A 23,138-nucleotide genomic window follows, 5' to 3' on the forward strand; every position below is an offset into this window, starting at 1 on the left:
CCAGGTCTGGTGAAATATATGGTTACCAACAGAAGGTACATATTGTCAGAATTGAGGGTCTTAATTTTTTAACCCTTACTAGTACATAATATGAATATTTCCCATTTGTCGTCCATATATGACTACCATTTTGGTACATGTCTAGAATTCCCCCTTTATTTAAAAATAAAAAAAAATTGTCATGATGTATGTACCCGTGAAAGAAAATATTGTATCCGAAAAATCACATAAATTGATTAGGTAGTTTTAATTTTGAATAAAAGTATCAAATTTTATGGCTAACTGAGGAGTGACTGTCTCGCAACATAATTTTGAAAAAGAGTCACACAAAACAAGGGGGATAATTCAACATAATTCAAATTTGTGAGATTTTTGCTGTAATACTTACAAATTCCCATTAATTTCTTCAAAATTATTTTATAAAATTAAAACTACTTGATCTATGTACATAATTTTAAGAATGCGATATTTTCTTTCCATCACGTGTATGTGCTTCATACAGATTTGTTTTTAATATAGGGAAAATTCTGTACAAGCACCATATTTTTTATAACTTTGTTTTCTGAATCCGGGTTGGCTTTCACCAGCCAATTGATCAAATCAGGCCTCTCTGATCACCTGTCTAGCATAATTAAGGATCAAGGTCTTGTGTTCATTCTTGACCAAGATTTCATTCTTAACCATTACAGGTCACCACTAATAAAAGTTGGATCCTTTTCAGGAAATATTTCACATACCTGCATAGAGAATGCAATCAGCATACATTTGGATCACCCATCAACAGATAGATATTTAAATAAATAGGATGGATAAAAAAAAAAAAAACACAATATACAAAGGACTTGGCAAATGGTCCACTGGTGTCCGAGGCAATTTAATATAATGTCTGAAACAGACAGACTAACTAATATATTTGTCTATGTAGTGCTTGTGCAGTATAAGATTTCAAATAAATACATTTTAGGTAAAAACACTAGTACGCACTTACCCGTCATGTAAAAATTCTAAAAATTTTGAAAAATGATAAAGTAGAAAAATAATTACAAGCAAAAATAAAATTTATTGAATTATTGAGTTTTATCGCATTTTATAATGTTGAGACATCTTAAAACCCAAAGGAGGTAACTGCAGTCTATGATTTTCACAAAATTGTAATCCACCTTTTCAAAATAGAAAACGGCAGATCACTAATATCTGCTTTTTTTTTTTTTTTTGTAAATCTAGTAGATCTTCTACTTTATCATTTGCCGTAATTTTAAAAATTTTATCATTTCAGCATGATATTTAAGGGTACTTCTTTGTTATTGTAATGAAATCAGCCAAAAAAATTGAGTTTTCATTAAAAAACAATAACTACTTATTTTTTTGTCAATTTCAACACAACAAGCAATGTTATCTACATAATTGGCATGTTACAATTAGTTAACTATTTCTGGATTATTACATAAAACACGTATTTTCATGATTCAAAAAAAAAAAAAAATTATTTCAGCCATGTTTGTTTTGTCATAATAATTTGTAATAATCTTTTTACCTAAAACACATTTTTTAAAAATATCTTCTACTCACCAAACACAGAATATAGCAAAAGAAGCAATGGAGAAAATGCAATCTGAAAAAATTTGAACACACAAAAGAAAACCAATTTTCTTCAGTATATTAAATAGACAAAGATTTATTAAAACTTATTTAAATTGTGGAACTATCTTTCTTTTGATATTCAATCAATTCAAAACTAAAAACGTTTAAATTTTGTTGTAGAAAAAGTACTGACACCTACTTCCCAAAGCATATCAACAATGACAGCCTTAAGGAGAATGATGAAAGGACGAGTAGTGCATTTCCCACATACATCACAAGAAACTTGTAATCAATTATTGCATTATTCATTTACAGTAATAAACCCTTTTATATTTGTATATTCGTGGTTATAGTCAGCAGCTGTGCAACTGAAAGAGTGACAAGGCAGCTCAGTTCCTTCACTTTTATTGTTCTTACGTATTTCTATTATGAACTGATTTATTGAAATAAAATAAGAAAAGAACATTATTCAAAAGTATACAATAAAAATTATACAGATAAAAATAACACAATTAGTCTTTATTTGCACTTTTAATAAAAAAAAATTTTTTAATTTTTATTTTATTTGAAATTTTATAAGAAAAATGTTTATGAAATTATAAAGTTTTTTGGGATTTTTTTTAATTTTAAAAATAAAATGGAGGGGGGGGGGTTATAGAATAAAAATAAAATTATTGAAATCAAAATAACAAATGAAATTATTGAAATCAAAATAACAAATGAAATTATTGAAATCAAAATAATTTCGAACATCATAAAAAAAAATGTATCCAATACACATTATTCCGAAAATAGTTTAAGATTTTAAAAAGTGTTTTCAATAATTCTTAAAAAAAAGAAATAAAACTAATTTAATTTTTAATCAACATAAGACCAAAAAGCTTTTCACCGATTATTAAATGGGGGGGGGGGAAGTACATGCACAGGAGAGATGTAGGTGTGAGAGAAAAAAAAAGCGAAATAATTGATTTGCCTTGTCACTGCTTCCGATAGCACTATGCTGGAAGTTAGGAAGTACGTTAGCTGACTATAACCATGTTCACTATTCAAGTTATCATTAAATCTTTTTAGATTACAAGTATTACAATAGATAAATATTGATACATACTAATCGTCCACTTTTTCTGCAGAGGCTGGCATATTTTAGCCACGTCTTCACACCTTCATGTGGACTTATGACTAAAGATCGTAATTGGATAATTTTCTGCCAATCCTCAACCACACGTTGACAACCCTGAAAAATAAATAAATAAAATAACAAAATGAAATATTTAGTGAAATAAAACAATATTAATTAAAAATTTTATCTTAAAATCTGGGAAGATGTGCAAAGTAATAGCAATAATAAAACTTTTTTTTATCAAACAGAATATTTTTTAAAATAAAAGATTACTTTCTATCCATTCATTGAACTTGATATGTTAATTTTAATTTTTATCCACCTTCTACTGCTTCATAGCTAATAAAAAAAGCTAAATGATATAAACGAAAACAATATTGAATTTCAAATAAAACAAATTCAGGACAAGATCAAAGTGTAGTATCTGTTCTTCAGATGCTGCACTTCTATTTCTTGTTCTCTTTCAGTGGAGGAGAAATCCTTCACGACTGAGACAATTTTTATTTTTGTACCTTTTCTCCACGTTAAAAAACGACCCTGGTGTCTAACTCTGTCCCGTGGGGAGACATAGTAAATAGGTACATAATTGTAAGGTCTCAAATAGTAACACATCAAAAAAGTATGAAAAACAAAAAAGTTGAAAAATAATTATTAATGAGAAAAGAAAGTTGTGAAAGGAAGCAAAATCACTATATTACTAAAAAAAAAAAGAGATAAGTTGACTGGGGAGATAATTAAGCTCTGTCGGCGAAAATTTATTCCTTATATAAACTTTATTGAAAACAGTTTTTCATTAATAATTATTTTTCTAACTTATTGTTTTCTGTAATTTTTGGATATGTAACTATTTGAGACATGAAAAGGTACCATTTCTTTTACTTTAAATCAATTTTTTTTTCGTTTGTGTAATATAGGAACACCAAAAAATATTTAAAATTTTATAGAGAAAATATTCTACTTGGTCTTTATATCAGAGTGACGATGATCAAAGCATTTACATATTTATTGACAAAATATTAGAAATTACAAATAGAAGGCAGTTAGCAACATTTTTCAAAACATTTTGTAAAGTAATTATGAAAATTTTAGAAAATCAAAATTTTATAAATTATTTTATCAAATGAATAAAATCATTTTTTTTTCTGAGCCTTTCAGTGTAAGACATTTTTTTTTAATGAAGACTGTTCATTTTATATTTTTTTCTTTGAAGGGCTGACCACTCAGTGTTAATACCACCAGGAAAATGAAGAGAAAAAAAACCTATAAGTTGTAAGCCATGTTTAGTTTCAGAACAGTTTCCAATGGTTAGTTGTTCTACACAAGTCCTGGAGGTGACTGGTGCTCAGTAGACAGTTCTTGAGTTGGAAGCCACAGAGCAAAAGATTCTTCCCGTGTTGACACGAAGAAAACACATGCAAGGTTGCCAAAAAAAAAAAAGGTTTAATTTTTATGGAGGAATTCTGGTTTCTGATTGGTTGGTAGCAGAACGTGAATTAATTTGATTCGTCAATTCCTAGCAGCATCGTTTATAAATAGAATCTCCCAACTGTGAGGGACCATACCTACATTAGTTACAAATATTGCAAGTCTTGTTTGAAAAAGATGTTTTACACTGAAAGTTTCAGAATAAAAAACATTTAATCATTACTTTACATTATTTTTTTATTACTGTTTTTCACCCCAAACAAGGCACGCTACCACTTAGATGTAAGATTAAATCTACAGGAACGCTATGCAAGGACTGGTGGAGCAAGAGGTCTGTTCACATTACACTTAAACTTCTGCATACCAATAGAGTAAGGAAAGCAGGGATCCAGGAGAGAATTTCAAAGCTAGCAGTTTAAGAGAAGAAACTATTAGAGTAGAACGTTTTTCAACATCTAAGGATCTCCACAGTATAGGGATGAGACTTTGCTGCTTGTCGGTTTAGTTGGGGATATTTACATTGAGTGGAGTACAAATGCTTCCAGTTTGACAGAGTATGTTCCATTAAAATCCTTGTAAAACGGATGCAACATTTTGGTAATGGGACAGGGGTTGGACTGATAGTGCGGGGTCCTATTATATTTGGAGACTCTTTTTTTGGGGGGACACTGTTTAAGAGCGAGAGACTAGTGGCAAATGCACAAGCCCAGATGTCACAATAATACTCCAGGTAGGGGCGAATGGTTAATTTGTAGAGATATAAGTTATACTGTCAGAGACGTTATTGATTAGGGTACAATTTTGGGTCGAGGGAGAACAATAGAGAAAATATAAGTAACTAACACCATGTTGCAAGGTTAGTCTAAAACATATGAAGGCCTGATTGTCTGATTTTAGTTTGGATTCTCTGGTCAATGGGAGGGTGTTACAAATATAGACTCTGAGTCCGTGTATGTGTCTGAGCCCTTAAAATAGTGGGAGATAACAAGACATGTTAAAGTGGTAAGAGGGGATAGAGGAGTATAGGTTAGTTTCACTAAGCGCTAAGATATCCATAGAATTTGCTAGGAGAAATGATTATATATTATCTAAGTTAATTTTAAGTTCAGAGATATTTGGTGTTCTAAAATTTTTAAGTATTAGAAATTAAGTTTTTGAGCAAAAATTACTTGCTTTAAATTAATGCTGACTACCCTTTTTTGTGGATTATCAAAAGAAAAAAGTTTTAAAAATTGTTTATATATGTAATCATTACTAGCAAGGAGGCATGATGTTGCCCAGGATAGAATGATGATCAATGAATTTTTATTTGGTATTTGCCTGCTTTAGTTGGGGATCCAGAGTGGTGCACCAGGTGTAAGCTTCTCATGCCTCTTCGCAATGACTTAGTTCACAATATATTGTAGTCTTCATTGCACTGTAGAGAACCTATTGTCGATTTTATAAAATTATTTTTATATATATTGGCTTGAATTAAAGGTAAAAATGCAAAAGTATCATGCTTTGACTGTGCTCTAAACAGAAACATTAATTTCGAACATGCCCATCATATCAAAGAACCTACTATTGATTTTATATGTTGGGCCTTTCAGCTTGTGCGGTAATAATGCACTTGTGACGTTAGGTTGTGTAACGCGCCAACTTTGATCAAAACCAGCTGTTCCTTCTTTAATCGGATTATTTCGATTATCAATAATACAAACCTATCTAAGAACACTGCCAGACACAAAATACCTTTGTGTGAAATTTCATAAAGATCAGTCCAGTCGTTTTTGAGTCCATAGGGAATGAACTCTCATACACAGAGAAAGTTCCTTTTATATAAGTGTAGAGAGATGTTAATTTCTTTAAAATGTATCAAACATATAAACTTACGCAAGCTAACTGCTTTCGTAATGTATATTCTATTTCTTCCATTTGTCAATCAATCAAAAGTTTCTTTGTGGCCAGAATAATATTTATAGTAATTTGTTATGAGACTAATTTTGAAGGACTTACTTGTAATCGATCCCACCACATCATTTTGATAACCTCTCGGCGTTCGGGTATGAGTTTGTATTGAATGACTTCTTCCAATTCTGACAGCATCTGAGCATTTACCAATGGCTGTGGATAAATTTAATCAAAGAATTGGTTATATTAAATTATCAAAGATTTACTGAAAAAAAAATCAAATATTTTGTATATGTTTTTTTTTTTTTTTTTTTTCAAATAAAACAATTCTTTAAATAAAGAAAAAAGAAAGTAAAAACAAAAAATAAATAGAAGTACTACATACACCATAAGCTCTTGCATAGCTTTCTCCTGCCATGGCAGTTAGTTCTGTGTCAAGAATATCTCTTGCCTTGTCGATGAACTGAAAAGATAGAATTATTTTGAATAAATAACATTTTTTTTTAAATATTCATTAAATATATTAGTTATTGTAACCATAGTAGATAAAGATCAATGTGTTTTCGTTTGTGCGTATATATCTCAATGTACTTTTCTTCTGTCATACATAAAACTATGAGGAAGAGAGAGGTTAAATGTGAAGAAAGAAGCAGTAGGAAAAGATAGGTCTCTCTCTCTAATAATAATTATTATTGTTACTATTTTTACTTTTACATTATTTCATTTTAAAACTGAATCAATAATCATAATATTAGTTGTTTGATGGACTTCTGGTAAAGTGCATATACAACATACAAATGGTACAGATACCGTTATAAACATGTGTGCTATTTTTGTTGAAACCTAGGTCTAGACATTTCAATTCTTATCAGTTTTGTTTTTAAAAATTTAATGAAAACTTTATTTTTCAGGTGTTGCCACTTCCAATTTTTTTTTTTTTTTTTATTACTTATCTCTTATTTTCAGAAAGGAAACCATATTAAAAAGTGTCCAATAAAACAATTTACCCGTAATATAGTCTGTATAAGTTGCGACTTACAAAAATTCTGACTCTGGTTCCTAGAATTTCAAATTATCTGATTGATTTAGACTTTATTTTAAAGTCTTTCGTAAGAATAGGAGTTGGATTTTTAAATTGGACTAACTCCTAGTATTCTTATAAGTCTGACTGACTCTTTCCCAAATCACCAACACTGCAATTCTGGTTTCCAAAATATGTTCTCTTAATTTATTTAATAAACTTCAGCCACTACAAGGATAACAATGGCTAAATTGATGGATTAATTTTTTTGATATGTAATTTTCATATTTAAAATTTATCAAAAATATTTTTTTTTACTATGCAGAACTTTACCTGAATGTCAGATTTCAGGATAACATAAAATGTTAATTTAATACTTACTAAATTAAAAATTTAAACAAATTTATTTTTTGTTTTTCAAAAATTGCTATTAGACAGAAAAATATAAACTTGTAAAAAATACAAAGGTAAAATGAAATATCTATGCCTTCAATTTTTTTTTTTTTTTTTAAATATGGAATCCCTATTTACTTGCTCCCTTACAAGGACAGAAATAAACACAAGATTGGTTTTTAATGTGGGTAAAATCTAGTTACCCAAGGAGTACTCTGGATTGGGACAAAATTAAAAATTGGATTATAGTCAGCTAATATACTTCCTAATTTCCTGTGTGTCTGCTACCGGAATCAGTGACAAGGCAAATCAATTCCTTCACTTTTATTGTTCTTCAGTATTTCTATTGTGAAGTGATTTATTGAAATAAAATATAAAAAGACATTGAAAAATATACAATAAAAATTATAAAAAGATAAAAATAACAATCTTTATTTGCACTTTTAATAACAAAATTAACAAAATAAATTTTATTCAAAATTTTGTAAGAAATATGTTTTTGAAATTATAAAAAGTTTTTTTTTAAATTAATATAATATATATATATGTCTTTGAAATTATAAAAATAAAATTATTTTAATCAAAATGACAAAATTATTGAAATCAAAATAACAAAATGTCAGATATCATAAAAATAAAAGAGAAGGAATTGATTTGCCTTGTCACCACTTCTGGTAGCAGACACACTGGAAGTAAGCTGACTATTACCAAAAATCGCCCCAGTCCAAAGTCCTTCACCAATTAAAGACAAAAAAAAAAAAATAAATAAATAAATGAAGCACAGTATAAGAACATAAAGTTCAGTTCTGAGAGTTGAACTGTTCAATACTGATATACTGATTCTGTATTTAAAAAAAAAAAAAAAAAAAAAAGGGGGGGGGGGGGCACATGTCCTGACCCTTCCCCCAGGAAAAAGCAAAAATAAAGAAAAATCTGCATGTATATACCCAGGACAAAAACAAAATATTGTACACCAAAAATTACGTAAATTCATTAAGTATATTATACAGATTTTTCTTTATTTTTGTTTTTCCATGGGAGAAGTTCTGGACAAGCACAAAAAAAAAAGTCATCTGATTTAAATCAAGCAACTATCTACCTGACATGCTTGGGAATAGTTTGCATTGTGAACAGAGTATACAGCACGAAAAAAGAAATTTTCATATGTATTTCTTGGAATGAATGATAAGTAGTTTTCCATGCTGTCCCAATCACCTGAATAAAAGAAAATGAAAACAGTTTAGAAACAAAAAATAGAGTTCCTAAATACACAGAAGAAAAAGAGAAATTCATCAAACCATTAAAATAAAATGTTTATTCAGAAGAAACAAAATAAAACTACGGTTTGCAAGAGATCGACTTCTTTTTAAAAATTCAATTTCTGCTTTGACAAGACAATTTAGATATTAACTTTCCTCCATTTTTTCACACAACTCATGATGCATTGGATTTATTTTATTAATACTCCCCACACTACCTCACTTGTTACATTTCCATTGCTCTATCTTTATGTTATTCGCTTCCTCCCATATTTCTTTCAATAACCTTTATTTCATTCATCATCCATGATGTCATCTACTGTGCACAGATACAACAGGTCCTGGATATGACCTTAAACTATATCTGATGGTGAAGTCCCAGCTTGCGGGCTTTGGAGAGTGTGGAGCAACCTTTTGATTGCCATTGGTCCCAGGTCCACTCTGGCCCGGACTGGAAGTACCTGTTAGGGTCTCAACTATGGGTTAAATAGAAACTGACTTGAAAAAAACAAATATATTCTATTAAAAAAATTTTTTTCTTCAAAAATCACTGGATTCGGCATTAAATAACCTGAAAAAGGTTGATATGCTGTCAAACGAAAACTAACCAACAGATACAACAAGTAAGCTAATAAGATACAAAGCATTTATCAATATTATACTTCTGTCTGTCTACTAAACTGATCTGGCTGAAATTTTGGGCGCTTCTACAGAATTGGGACGAGATTTCTGGAAATCGTAAAACTGAATTTCACATGAAAACAATGGTATCTACATATTCCTCGTATTTTTAAGATGATTATATCCAAAAATTACGAAAATTGATAAGATAGAAAATTTTGTTATTAAAGAAAATAAAAAATAGAATTTGATGAAAACGATCGTAAAACACAGCAGAGTTCAACAGGGAGGTTATTTTTCATTCGAATTAAACAAAAATGGCGGCAATTTTTCACCTTCTAACTGTGGTGTAAATGAAGAGAAACAAGAACGACTGACCGCGTTTTTGTGTGGCTTACCTCGTGTTCATAATGAAGAAGAAAGAAACAAAAATGGCTGCCCTGTTTCTTTATATGCCTACAGGGTGACCACGAGGTATGCAAATGAGATGCTCCTGATTGGAAATAAAAGAGGAGTGATTTGGGGAAGGAGGGATTTCTGAAGCCCAATCGTGGCTGCAGCTGTGAGTAGAAATATGCGCATGAGGCCTCACTTGAATGAGAGGCAGCCGGCGAGGCGACAGGAGGGGAGACCTGCCATCAAGTGTTTCCGGTGCCAGGGTCCTCATCTGATCAAGGACTGCAAAGAGCCGAGACCGGGGATCACGTGCTACCGATGTGGACAAGTTGGGCATACTAGCCGCTATTGTGTTGCTGCACGGGACCAGGGAAACGAGTGAAGGGGAGCTATTGCGCCAGTGGTTACCCCTTCTGTGTGGAAATGGCGCATGATGGAACATTGCCTCGGTTACCGGTGGTAGTCAATGGGAAGAGAGCCATAGCCCTTGTCGACACAGGCTGCACTACAACGCTGTTAGCAAGGAATGTCGCGAGGTCATGGAGCGGAACCAGGATTATTAGGACCGTGGATGGCAGGGATGTGAAATGCCTAGGAGACGACAGCGGAAGTAATGGTGCAAGGGGTGCCCATTGAACTGCAAGCCCTAGTGTTGAATCATCTGGTCGGTGGTGTCGACGTGATTATAGGTATGAGTGCAATTAACCGACTGGGGGGCGCTACGTTAAGAGGGGGCCGAGTGACGTTTGGACGTCTTGGCGCAGTGGGGATGGCAGGAGTGGAAGGTGATAGAACTGTCAGAACCCCAAAACCGGAGGTTTGCTGCATTGAGGACAAAGATTTCCTGGCGAAGTTTGATGGCGTGAGGTGGACGGTGGAATGGAAATGGATCTCCGGGCCCCCAGAACTACAGAATAAGGTGGGCTGCTACAAAAACACCCTGCGAGGAGAAATAAGAAAAGGATTCGAGGAAGAAGTGGAGAGGTGGATAAAAGAAGGAATTCTGAAACCGTGGACAGGGGAAGAAAAAGGAGTGTTGCCACTACTGGCGGTTGTTCAGCCTACCAAAAACAAGATTAGGCCCGTGCTGGATTTTAGGGAATTGAACAGACACGTAGCCTGCCACACTGGAACGGGGATCGACGTATGTGAGGATGTCATGAGGAAATGGAGAAGAATGGGGCGGGCCACTAAGATTGTCGATTTGAAATCGGCATATCTGCAGATCCATGTAGATGAAAAACTCTGGCAGTACCAACTGGTCCGGTACAAGGGGCGGGTGTATTGTCTGACGAGGTTAGGCTTTGGGCTGAGTTCAGCCCCCAAAATTATGACTGCCGTACTGAAGACAGTGCTGAGCAAAGACTGTACAGTGGAGGAGGCCACTAGCTCGTACATTGACGACATCCTGGTGGAGGAGGCAGAGGTGACAGCAGAGAAAGTAAGAAGCCATGTCGAGAAGTATGGGTTAACCGCAAAACCGGCGGAGCCCCTAGATGGAGGAGCGGTGCTGGGGTTGAAACTAAGGCGAGATGGAAAAGACAGCCTTGTCTTCGAACGAGGGAATGCAATACCCGAAGTCGGATCTGAGCTGACGAGGCGAGAACTCTTCTCAGTCTGCGGGAGGCTGGTCGGGCACTATCCTATCGCTGGCTGGCTCAGGATAGCATGCAGCTTTATTAAACGACAAACAGGCACTGATGACTGGGAAGGCCGTGTGACGAAGGAGGTCACGAACATGCTGCAAGAAGTCATTGCGAGAGTGAGGAATGAGGACCCAGTGAAAGGGAAATGGTATGTCAGCGGCGAAGACGCGGGTATGGTTTGGTGCGATGCCAGTAACCTGGCGTTGGGCGTCGTACTAGAGATAGGAGGTGTAACTGTGGAGGATGCGGCGTGGCTAAGAAAAAACAACGACTTCTCCCATATCAACGTAGCAGAACTAGATGCCGCTATAAAAGGAATCAATCTGGCCCTGAAATGGGGATTGAAAATAATTGAAGTCAAAACCGATTCGGCAACGGTAGCGTCGTGGATTCGGTCGGCAGTAACTGGCGATAAGAGAGTTAAGACAAGGGGTGCTGCGGAAATGCTGATCAAGCGCAGACTCGGAGCGCTCACCGACCTGATAGCGGAATTCCAGTTGAGAGTATCTGTTGTGTTGGTCCCGTCAGAAAAAAACAAGGCGGATTCGATGACACGCGTGAAGAAGGCCTGGCTGCAGGAGGGAAAGGAGGTCTCCTCGGTATGCTGTGCAGGGGAAGAAGTCAAAGAGTCACACGAAATGCACCACTTTGGTCGAGAACGAACGTTATTCCTAGCCAGAGAGGTTTACCCGGAGACCACCGAGGAGGAGGTTAGGGAGGTGGTGGAGAACTGTCGAGAGTGCCAATCAATTGACCCTGGACCGTCCAGACACGAAGCAGGAGAGCTACACGTTGCGGAGGACTGGAAGCGATTGGCCATTGACGTGACACACTATCGCCACAAATTGTATCTGTCGATGGTCGACTGTGGACCGGGAAGGTTTGCCATCTGGAGAGAGATCAGGGCAGAAGCTGCATGGGCGATCGGAGGGGTCATCGAGGAGATATTTTTGGAGAGAGGGCCGGTTGAGGAACTCTTAATGGACAATGGCCCCGCTTTCCGATCAGAAGCCTTTAAAGGGGTGTGCGATAAGTGGGGAGTAAGGCAATTTTTCAGAGCAGCGTATCGGCCGAGTGGCAACAGAATAGTGGAGAGGAATCATCGCACCATTAAAGCCGCTGCGGAAAAAAGCAACATATCACCCATAGAGGCGGTGTTTTGGTATAACATCTCGCCGAAGACCAAACAAGATGAGACAACTGTGCCTCATAGGGCCGTTTTCACATATAAGTGGCGGCATCCGTGCAACAAAGCAGCAGGAATTGAGAGTGAAGAAGCCACTATAAAAGTAGGTGAAGAGGTGTGGGTGAAACCCCCCAATGCACAGTGTACCACTCGTTGGAAAAGAGGGGTCATAACAGGATTGCAGTCGAAGAACAATGGGATGGTGAATGGCGTTCCCCGGCATATCTTAGACCTGCGTCGTGTGACATTGCCGGTATGCAGTGAGGGCAGTGAAGAAGAAGAAATCGAGGGCCACCGAGAAGCAAATGATGCTGCTCGACCTGACTTAGGCCCGCGTTGTAGTGAACCTGAAAACGTTAACCCCCGAGAAGTTGTCCCCCAGAGGCCTCGACGTGAGAGGAGGCGGCCTGCTTGGATGGAGGATTACGAAGTATCCTATTGATCTCGAAGATCAGGGGGGCGTGTGGTGTAAATGAAGAGAAACAAGAACGACCGACCGCGTTTTTGTGTGGCTTACCTCGTGTTCATAATGAAGAAGAAAGAAACAAAAATGGCTGCCCTGTTTCTTTATATGCCTACAGGGTGACCACGAGGTATGCAAATGAGATGCTCCTGATTGGAAATAAAAGAGGAGTGATTTGGGGAAGGAGGGATTTCTGAAGTTTGATTGCGAGCAGAGAAGGTGTATTTGGAGAAGAGAAAAGCTAAAGTTGCAAAAGTGCGTTTTGGAGTGGAGAGAAGACGCGTCAAGTGGGAACGGGAAGGTGAAAGTTCGGACAGCAGTGTCACGCAAGCGACACTAACACGATTAAAGTTGTTTTTTTTTTAATAATTCAGTAATATTCAGGTAATTTTGACTGCATGATTTGGAAACTACCATTGTAACTTATTAGAATTGACAAAAAAATATCAGTTGAAACCATTGTTTTTTTTATCTGAAAACTCCATTTATCGACTACAAAATCTCGTCCCAATAATGTAGAAGCACCAAATTTTATATAAACCTTTCTTATAAAGTATAATGAACTAAGTATTATGGTATCCATTCGATACACATGGATTAGTCACCACAATACCAACTTTAAAAGTTTAGCATAAAGCACTCATTCCAAGCCAACAAGCTAAAAAGCCTAGCAAGTATATATTTCTGAAATCAATTTGTCATCAACAGCCAGTGTCTAGTAGATGCAAATCACAATTAGTCTTAGGATGATTAATAGGAATAAAAAAAATTAGAATTTTTTCGAGGTATCGAAATCGTAAAATTTATGCCTACTTTCTAATGCCAAGATGCTGATTCTCTTGTCTTTTTTATTACATTTTGTTTAAAGCAAAATTTTTGTCTGCTGGTAGTAATGCTAAAATAATAAATATTTATCTTAAACTATCGGTAAAATTAAAATCTATAGACAATCTTCACATGTGTACTTTTACATTTAGAAAAAAATCTGCACATTTAACACATTTTTACAGTAATCGGGGAAAAAAAACTCTACAGTTAAATATTTAGAGATTTATAAAGAATCAGAATCGGTAATTGTATCGGAATCAGGAAAAATATTGAGACTGCCCCATCATTACAATTAATAGCTATTGGTGGTCGCTCCTCAGCTTACAAAGTCATTAGAAGCAATCCACATACTAACAAATGTACGGGGAAAGAGTTTGTTGTTATATGCAAGGCAGTTTAACTACACGAGTGCAGCTGGTATCAATCAGGGTGGTTCCACAGAGAAATCTTGAGTAGGGGATGTATGGAAAGTACAAGAGAACCTATTCAGATTTCTGGGTAAATTCACAACCACTAAAATGGATCAATAGGACGTAGGTGCTAAGAGGTGCAAAATATGATTATTATAGGTGCGTGCATCTATATGGAGATATGAGAAGGTAAAGTCATGAGAAAGAATTGCAGGAAGGGAACTCAAATGTGTTCATTCAGGAAAGAACAAACTATATGAAATTAAATCAGAAAGTTAAGGAAGGAATCATCGGGTGGAGGAGACTCGAGTGTCAAGCATGAACTGATAATTAACCACAGGTAATAATGACAGAAATGGACGGATTATTCGTGGAGGTTGACATGAAGGTCAATTTTTTTTAGTAGGGATTTTCTTCTAAGAGCATGTTTTGAAAATTTCTGCTCTTGTATTCAAACAATTCTTCCTCGGAGTAAACATTGTTTAGAAAACCTTTAATTTTTGTCAGTTTTTTTTTTTTATATTTATGTTTTATTTTTCAGTTTTATTGGTTAACTGAACTTTTGGGTTTTAAGTAGACCTTCTTTTCCATATATAATCTGTTTATCCCCACTTCTCAATGGTTAATCATTAAGATCGGCAAACTAGTTTATAAGTTTGAAAATATCAAATTCAGGAAATGGATATTCATCTCTACCTTTTCGGCCATTAACTGAAGAATTATACTAGTATACAGTACTTTTCCTGTAGACTAGACAGTCTCCTTGTGAATCCCTAGTTTCCCTAATGTACTAGGCCTATATATTTATTAATAAATAATTATGCACTTACTACCATAATCTAGCATTCTAGCATAATCTAGCATTCTGCATATATTGATGATGGATATAAAAATTTTAAAATTACATTATTTATTAATCTATCAAAAATTCAAACAAGGAAATATAATAAAGAACAAGCCAAGCATGCAGGGTTCCGCTCCACGAGTGAAAAATTTACTTTCACCATGACTAATGTTTGTGCAAAAAATTTTTTAAATCCGATTTATGGTTTGAGAAAAGTACAAACAAACGAATGGATGATTTGGGGGCAATTTTATCCCTATAATGGCCCCTAGGGGTGGAGCAATCAGATTTATCCCAGAAAATCTGTTCTGGTAAAAATTTATTTTACCATGACTAATGTTTGTACAAAATTTCAAAAAAATCCAATACATTATTATTGTGAAAAGTGTGAACAAACGACACTCCTTTGTTTGTTAATAAATTAGTTTATAAATTAATGAAGTTGTACTTCATAAGGTTCAAAAGGATAAATACAATTTCATTTATTAACAAATTGATTAATTATTAGACTTTTTTTTTTACTTTGACTTTTATTGTTTGTTTTTCAAGTTTGTAAATATTTCAACTGAGAAGTCATTTTCTGACAAAATCTTTTAATAGACAAAGTATTAAACTATGCAGACGAATTAATCTGATTATGTTATAGTGGTATATCTATTTTTTCTATTCATCATCTACATTTTCAGGTTTTGTACAGATTTTCACTGTTTATTTTCAAGAATTTTTCAAAGTTTTTCAAGGCCTTCTCCAGATAAAATTCAAGTTTTTAAAACAAAATTTGATATATAAACAATATGATAAACCAAAAAAAAAACTTAATTAACAACAAGAAAAGACATTTTCATGAAGTGGAGAGAACTTGAATGCCTACTAGACACTCATAAAGTGTCTAATGTCTCTCTGTACAAGGGTTTGTCAGAACAACCTGGCATGAGGATACTTTTTCCATAGAAGTAAACCCTGACCAAATATTCAAAATCACATAGTATTCGCTGCCCAAATAAGATCTCCTCACTATGGCTAACGCACATTAGCTTTTACGAGGAATGGTGCACCTTCTCCAAATGATGTTACCTCAAATAATAGCATAAAGCTGGATACTCCACCAGACAAGATAAATTCTTGTCCTGGATTCCAGTAAGACCAAGACACCAAAATGAAAAATATACTACAACATATAAAAATGGTTAATTGGGGAGAGGAAAATTATGTTCTCAATTTTTTTACTAACTCAGTGTTTGAGAGATAAAGAACTTTAATGGAACATTCGAATATCTATGTATCTCATTTACATTTCAAGTGTTGTGGGTCCCTTGATTTCTGAGAACTTTGACTGAAGTAAAATAATGATGAAGTAGTTTTAAAGGTCATATTATTTACGTGAAGTTCTCTAATGCACAACAAAACTAGTCAACTATTTACAGTTTTCGTTCGTTTTGTGTTTAGTGCCAGCCATCTGCAATTTCAAGACACTTTCATCCATTTTGCTCCAAACAAATTCCTTTTGACATACACAACAATATGCCTGCAACATTCATATTTACATTCCCTGACCCACTTATATTTGGCCAACCGTCAAGCACGATTAAATTTTCCCCATTGTAGATTGGATTAAGTTGTATTTGTTTAAAATTTTCAATTACAAGTATTGTGGATACAAGAGTTACATCCCTTAATCATGAAACTAGGAGATAACTCTTGTATTCACAATAATAGGATGCAATTGCAAAATGTATTTTGATTTCATTTATTTTCAACAATTAAAAATATTTTAATAGTATTTTTATGAATACTTAAATAATTTACTTATATTTATTTAGATTTTATTTTTAACATTTCGACACAAATTTTTCTGGATATAAAAATATGACTTTCAAGGCCTTTTCAAGACATTTCCCATATTTTCAAGGATTTTTCAAGGAAATAATAGAAATAAGGCCTTTTCAAGACAAAGCTCAAAATTCAAACACTTTTCAAGCCTGTATGAATCCAAACTTCAGATTTAATTTAATCATTTTTTTCTTTTATGTATCAAAAATATAAAGTTACTTGGTTGGATTTTCAAAGCACTTAAGCTTACAAATCAAATTTTCTTTTTGATGAGCCAATTTCAATTCGTTATTGTACCATGTTATTGGCAATAACATATTTCACTACATTTTTTAAATTATCATTTTCATTTGTAAATATTTCAAATTATAAATTATTTTCTGATAGTCTTCTGAGTGATAAAACAATATAAAACTCATCTACACACAAGTTTATTTAATCGTATTGTGCTTTTTCCATTTTTATGTATATGGTGTCCACATGAATAAAGAATTTTAAAATGATCTAATAGTTTTGTTTGTATTAAATGACAAAAAAAATTTTTTTTTAATCCTTACCAAGTCCCCAAGCTGCGGCTGTAGCAAGTTGAGCCATTTTTGTCCGGTGTTCATCATTAGCTGTACACCATGCATCGCTTGCAAGTTGATTCAGAGCACCCCTGGAAAAGACAAAATAACAAATCAATTCAGACACAAAAATAATCATTGTGATTAATAACAAATATTTTTATCTCTATATAAAGTTGGGTATTTGTATATATTTATGTATTTTTATGTACATGATGCACTAATTTACTAATCATTATGAATTTCTGAACACAGCTGCAAGGTTCCATGGATCATAACATAACCTATATTTAGCTTTATGCTATGAGGGTGGGAAGTTCATTGTGAAAATCCAGATACTTACAATTTTTGTGAAATGTTAATACATATTAAACAATCAATAAATATTCCAAAATTTTTGGTTTTTGAAATTATTTTAAAGTGTTTTAGGAGGCAGAATATAGATACAACCTCCCATTTGAAACGTCATTACATTGTATCTGTAATTAGTAGAGCAGATTGCTGAAAATCTTTCACTTGATGATACAAGCATCAAAATTGAAATTTGTCAGGGTTGCTTCTGCAGCCATCTTGAATTTTCTGATGGCTAACATTCTTCTCTTAAAATGTATGTTCTGAACGTCATTTGTGCCAATTTTGGTGCTTGTATCACTAAGTGAAAGATTCTTATGGAATATTGAGATAACCTGCCCCACTAAATCAAATTTGCTGAATTCAATTTCTTCTCATGACCCTTGAACTTCAACTTTAAATTATAGATATTTTCTAAAATCCAAAGTAATAAAAATTGATGACATAAGGATTTTAGACATCTTATTTTAATTTTTGTATGGGAACAAAAGTAGTATGAAAGTTTAATTTCAGAGAATTAATTTTTACCTCTCCTGGAATAGATGTTCTAGTTAATTCAAATACTGAATATTAAAAATCTTTATAAGTGATTAAAAGTTCTGAGATATAGTTTTTCTTTTCTAGAAAACGGTGCCAACAACAAAAAGAAACTTACCATTCTGCTAGAGCTTCCAGGCAGCGCATTCTGCCTAGCATGCAACTCTGGTCATCAGGATGAGCTTCCTGCCGAGTTTCATAAGCTTTCAAAGCTTTTTCCCACTCGTGCAGTTTTTCATACCAACTTTCCTCAATCTGAAGAAGATTAAAAATATTTTTTTAAGACCAATTCAAATAAAAACATGAATTCAATGAGCAAATAAAATTTGCTAGTGCTTATTCAGACTGGCACTTATTGCAGCATTTAAAATTAAAGAAAATTCAGAAATGTCTGTATCATTCAAACAAGTGTTTGAATATATGGTTATGTGTTAGTTTTATTCATTTAAAACTGCTTTAAAGCTTCACCATTCATTCATTTTGCGACCAAATTTCAAACAATTTTCACAGTGTATAGGTCACCTTCTCAGCTATATTTTGAAATAAAAATTTTCAATTTTCCCTCATTAAAACATAAGTTATAATAAAATTACTGGTGTTCAAAAGTCTCCAGAATAAGTAAGAACGTGAATGGAATCTTAACTAGATGTATCTACAGGTTGTTAATATTGTTTGGTCATTAAATTTTTAATTGAACTACATTGTTATGAAACTATAACTAATGTTAAGATAATGTTTTAATCTATTTAATGTAAATAGTTACTAACGTTTAATCTATATAAATAAAACAGATGTATGTGTGTGTGTGTGTCACACACACACACATACATCTTTTCTATATGAAAATATTTAACCACTAAAAACTACTGGTCACATAACACTATATAATTAACAGGTAATTGTAATCATATACCAAGAATGGTTTATAACAAGTAAAATCTTTGTTTGGATTGATCAAGAACGTATACAGAATATTGTTGGCAAGTTGAAATGCAAAATGTTCATTTCAACTTGACATATTTTTATTAGTTTTGTGCAAACACAAATTTAAGTTTTAAGTGCTTTAATTTTAAATCTTTCTAATCTATCTGCCAACACATTAGGTAATGTAGCTGGAGCGCTAAAAGTTTTGGTTTTGATTCTAGCTAACAGTGCCTAAGTAATTTTTTTAAATCTTTTTAAATCAGTACTGGTTATTACTTACAATATAAAATTCAATAGAGAATTGGCTCTGTAATACAAAATCAGTACGAATTAAAATATATTGAAGTGTATTTTAAACTGGGCAAGATCAGGCTTCCCCGATAATATGAGGATTTGCTATAAAAAAAAAGAAAAAAAAACAATTTGTGCTTATGCAGAATTTTCCTTATATCAAAAAATAAAAGTAAAGAAAAACCTGTATGATGTACATACCCATGATGAAAAGAAAATATACACCAAAAATCAATACATTGGTCAAGTAGTTTTATTTTTATAAAAAAAAATCAAATTTTATGGATTAACCATGAGTGATGATCTTACGACGCCATCTTGAAAACAGTTTGAAGGGAGAAAAGCGGTAATTTCAAATAACTCAAATTTGCAAGATTTTATAAAGCTATTCTTTACATGGGGAGAGGGAAACATAGGAAGAACTGAAATTCGCTCAAAATGATTTTATTTATAAAAATAAAACTATTTGATCAATTTACATGATTTTTAGAATACAATATTTTCTTTCTGTCACGAGTACATCCACCATACAAATATTTCCTTATTTTTGTTATTTTAATACAGAGAGAATTCTGGACAAATACTAAAATTTAAAGCTAGAAATGACTTTCTATTCGAGTTTAAATGCTTACTAATTCTTACAAATTTCGAAGGATCATAAAGTCATCCCATTTTTTTTTTTTTTTTCAATTATTAAAAAAGATCAAAATGGTTGACACGATAAGAATATTGTGATACTTTGAAATTCAATGTTACTTTTAAAGCTTTTAATCTGTCAGAAAGTAAATTCTGGATGAAATTAATGCTTAAAAAGGAAAAAAATAAATCAATATGATTCTTTTATACTGCTAAACTGAAACACAATTTTATAATAATCCCTCCCATAATGCATCTCATTTTCAGTGTCATTAAATTTTCATTTATTTACATTCTTTTAGAGGTTTTAAAATTAATTATTAAAAGAATACAATGAAAGAACATAATGAAAGAATATGCATTTAAAAAAAATCAATTTTGCAATAAAACCAATCAAACTTGTGAAATGTTAAAAATTAAATCATAAATGTTTTTAATTTTTTTAAACCATAAATTTATAAGAAATCATTATGGTGAACTCTTATGAAAGTAATTTATTTTTGTAAATAGAATTTCTAACATTTCATTTTAAATTATTTCATTTTTTATTAAAACATCTGATCGATAGTAAAAGCAAACAAAAAAAAAATGATAAAATCAAAGTATAATTAATGGTTACTTTGATGTGAGAAATACTCAATTTTCTTTTAGCGATACACTTTAAAATCCAATTTTAGTGAAAAGCAAATTTACAATTTGTTTTAAATTGCATTTTTTAACAAGTAATTCAAGCAAGCTGCTATATCTTTCTCAACAAATAGAGCAAACTGCTTACCAAATCAGCAAGACGGTTTTTCCTAGCATATTCAAGGACACCAGCTGCTGCTTCATGTTGTTGTAATTTGTTGTTAATGCTGAAATCAAACAAATATTTATCTTTAAAAAAATAAATCAAAATAATTAAAAGAGCAAAGTTTTTAAGGGTGTTGTTTTATGTGGTGGTATGTTTAGTTCATTATATTTTCTGATACGGATAAGTTCCTTTGAGAAAGCTTATAATTCCTCTTTTCACTTTCTAAAGCAGTTCTAACACTGCGATAGTAATGAAAACAAAGTCATCACATTCTATTAGGCACTAGTGAGAGTACCCGGCATTGCTCAGGGTGTGGTGGGGAGCGTGGAATGAGTAAATCAAAACAAAATAGAAAATAAGGTTTTAACGTAATAATCCTGTTTAATTTTTTTATTATTTTAAAAATAAGGTTTTAATGTAATAATTCTGTTTAAATATTTTTTTTTATTTTAAAAATAAGGTTTTAATGTAATAATCCTGTTTAAATTTTTTTTTTTTTTAAATAAGGTTTTAACGTAATAATCCTGTTTAAATATTTTTTTTTATTTTAAAAATAAGGTTTTAACGTAATAATCCTATTTAAATATTTTTTTTTATTTTAAAAATAAGGTTTTAATGTAATAATCCTGTTTAAATATTTTTTTTTTTAAATCGGAAAAACAAAAACAGCAAATATGATGCAAAATAAAGAATAAGCGAACGAAAAAGAAATGTTTAAATGTTAAAACTTAAAAAATCGGAAAAGCAAAAACAAAAAAAACAGCGAACATGATGGAAAAACCTGTTTCATTATTAAAACTTTAAAAATCGATAAAAAAATATATCTGATATTTGGCTCAAACTTGCAATCTTAAGATAATGACACTGCCACTATAACGATTGGTCTATGATCACATGAGCAAAATTAGGTCAGTTTTTTTTTTTTTTTTTTTTTTATACCTTAACTAATTCAAGAAAAAACTATTTTTGTGCATGCATGTTTGGCTAAATTGTCATGAAGGAATGATTTTTTGTTACCTCTCCCTGTAGAAAAGTGCCCAGTTGAGGGCGAAGGAATTAATGTTTTTAGCCAATTTTTTTATATTTGTCACCCAAAAGTGTCGAGTTTCAAAACGATAGAGATTTTGTGAAAATCCGTCGCCTCTGTCAAAAGTTTTAGGCATACATACATACATTTAAACAGATTTTTGCCCTTTATATCATAGACTAGCATGGGTATCCAGCATTGTTCAGGTGTTTGTCGGTGTAAAAAAAAAGTTTTAGTAAGGAGGTAGGCTTGAACCTGAAGCCTTGACGCGAAGGCGGAAAAGAAAGGAAAAAAAAACCTGACATCCTACCGCTCGTCCACGACGGGACATGAGCTGAAAAGTGTTTTAATTTAATGATTACAAAGTTATGTGACAGGTGCGCAAATTTAATGAGGTCAAACATCACGCTATAGGGGAAATTAGCTGACTGCAAGCCAGTTTTGTTTGTTTCCCCTCAAGATGTTGGAGAAAACCAGCTCCACATAAAAATGAGTGTCCAAATGAATAGCAAGTGTCTGATATGATGGGTTTCGGCCGCATTAATCAAAGTTCATTGCTTTCTGAACGTCCCCAGCACAAGCGACAGGCCGCTGCCTTTTCTATGGATTCAGTTTCGCTTATATACAGAAAACCTAAACAAACATGCAGATTTTAAAAAATTGCGAAAACAGTGTGTAAAAGTAACCCAAATTAAAGATACACACAACCTCATTTCATGATTTGGAGATATTACAATCTAGAGAGTATATAAAATTTTCTAAGAAACAGTGACCCCTTCCTAGGCGCCCTCCCCCTCTTAAAGAGCCTTTGCCGGGCATACACAAAATGTGCACACACTAACACACATTTTGCCTTTTATATATATATAGATTACAAACCAGTAAGTTTTAGAGTTTGCAGTTGGAAAATTCCCTTTTAATTTCAACTGGTGATAACTACTATTTTGGGGATTATTTTGATAAAATTTGAATGTAAATAAATTTTAATTTTTTTTTTTTTTTTTTTTTTTCTTTTTTTATAAATGTAGAATTCTTTCTCTCGTGTCATTGATATTCTTTTTTTCCTCTAGTTTGAAAGTCAGTCTCAAAGCTTTGAT

The 23,138-nt window shown here is 32.8% G+C and overlaps 1 protein-coding gene across 2 annotated transcripts in view; it reads right to left on the minus strand.

Annotated features, from left to right (window-relative positions):
• LOC145268167 (serine/threonine-protein kinase mTOR-like) overlaps nt 1-23,138 on the minus strand; it is a 223,826-nt gene that overhangs the window by 70,443 nt on the left and 130,245 nt on the right. For both annotated transcript variants that reach the window (XM_080123389.1, XM_080123381.1), the window contains exons 30-36: nt 20,997-21,075; nt 18,489-18,625; nt 17,474-17,574; nt 8,533-8,648; nt 6,405-6,482; nt 6,125-6,232; nt 2,690-2,815 (exon numbers count right to left, since the gene is read on the minus strand). In XM_080123389.1, the coding sequence (XP_079979515.1) occupies nt 2,690-2,815; nt 6,125-6,232; nt 6,405-6,482; nt 8,533-8,648; nt 17,474-17,574; nt 18,489-18,625; nt 20,997-21,075 (745 nt within the window). The remainder of the gene's footprint in view (nt 1-2,689; nt 2,816-6,124; nt 6,233-6,404; nt 6,483-8,532; nt 8,649-17,473; nt 17,575-18,488; nt 18,626-20,996; nt 21,076-23,138) is intronic.

Source organism: Euprymna scolopes, chromosome 4 (genome assembly GCF_053919585.1).
Source record: "Euprymna scolopes isolate OS-2025 chromosome 4, ASM5391958v1, whole genome shotgun sequence".
NCBI classification, from domain to species: domain Eukaryota; kingdom Metazoa; phylum Mollusca; class Cephalopoda; order Sepiida; family Sepiolidae; genus Euprymna; species Euprymna scolopes.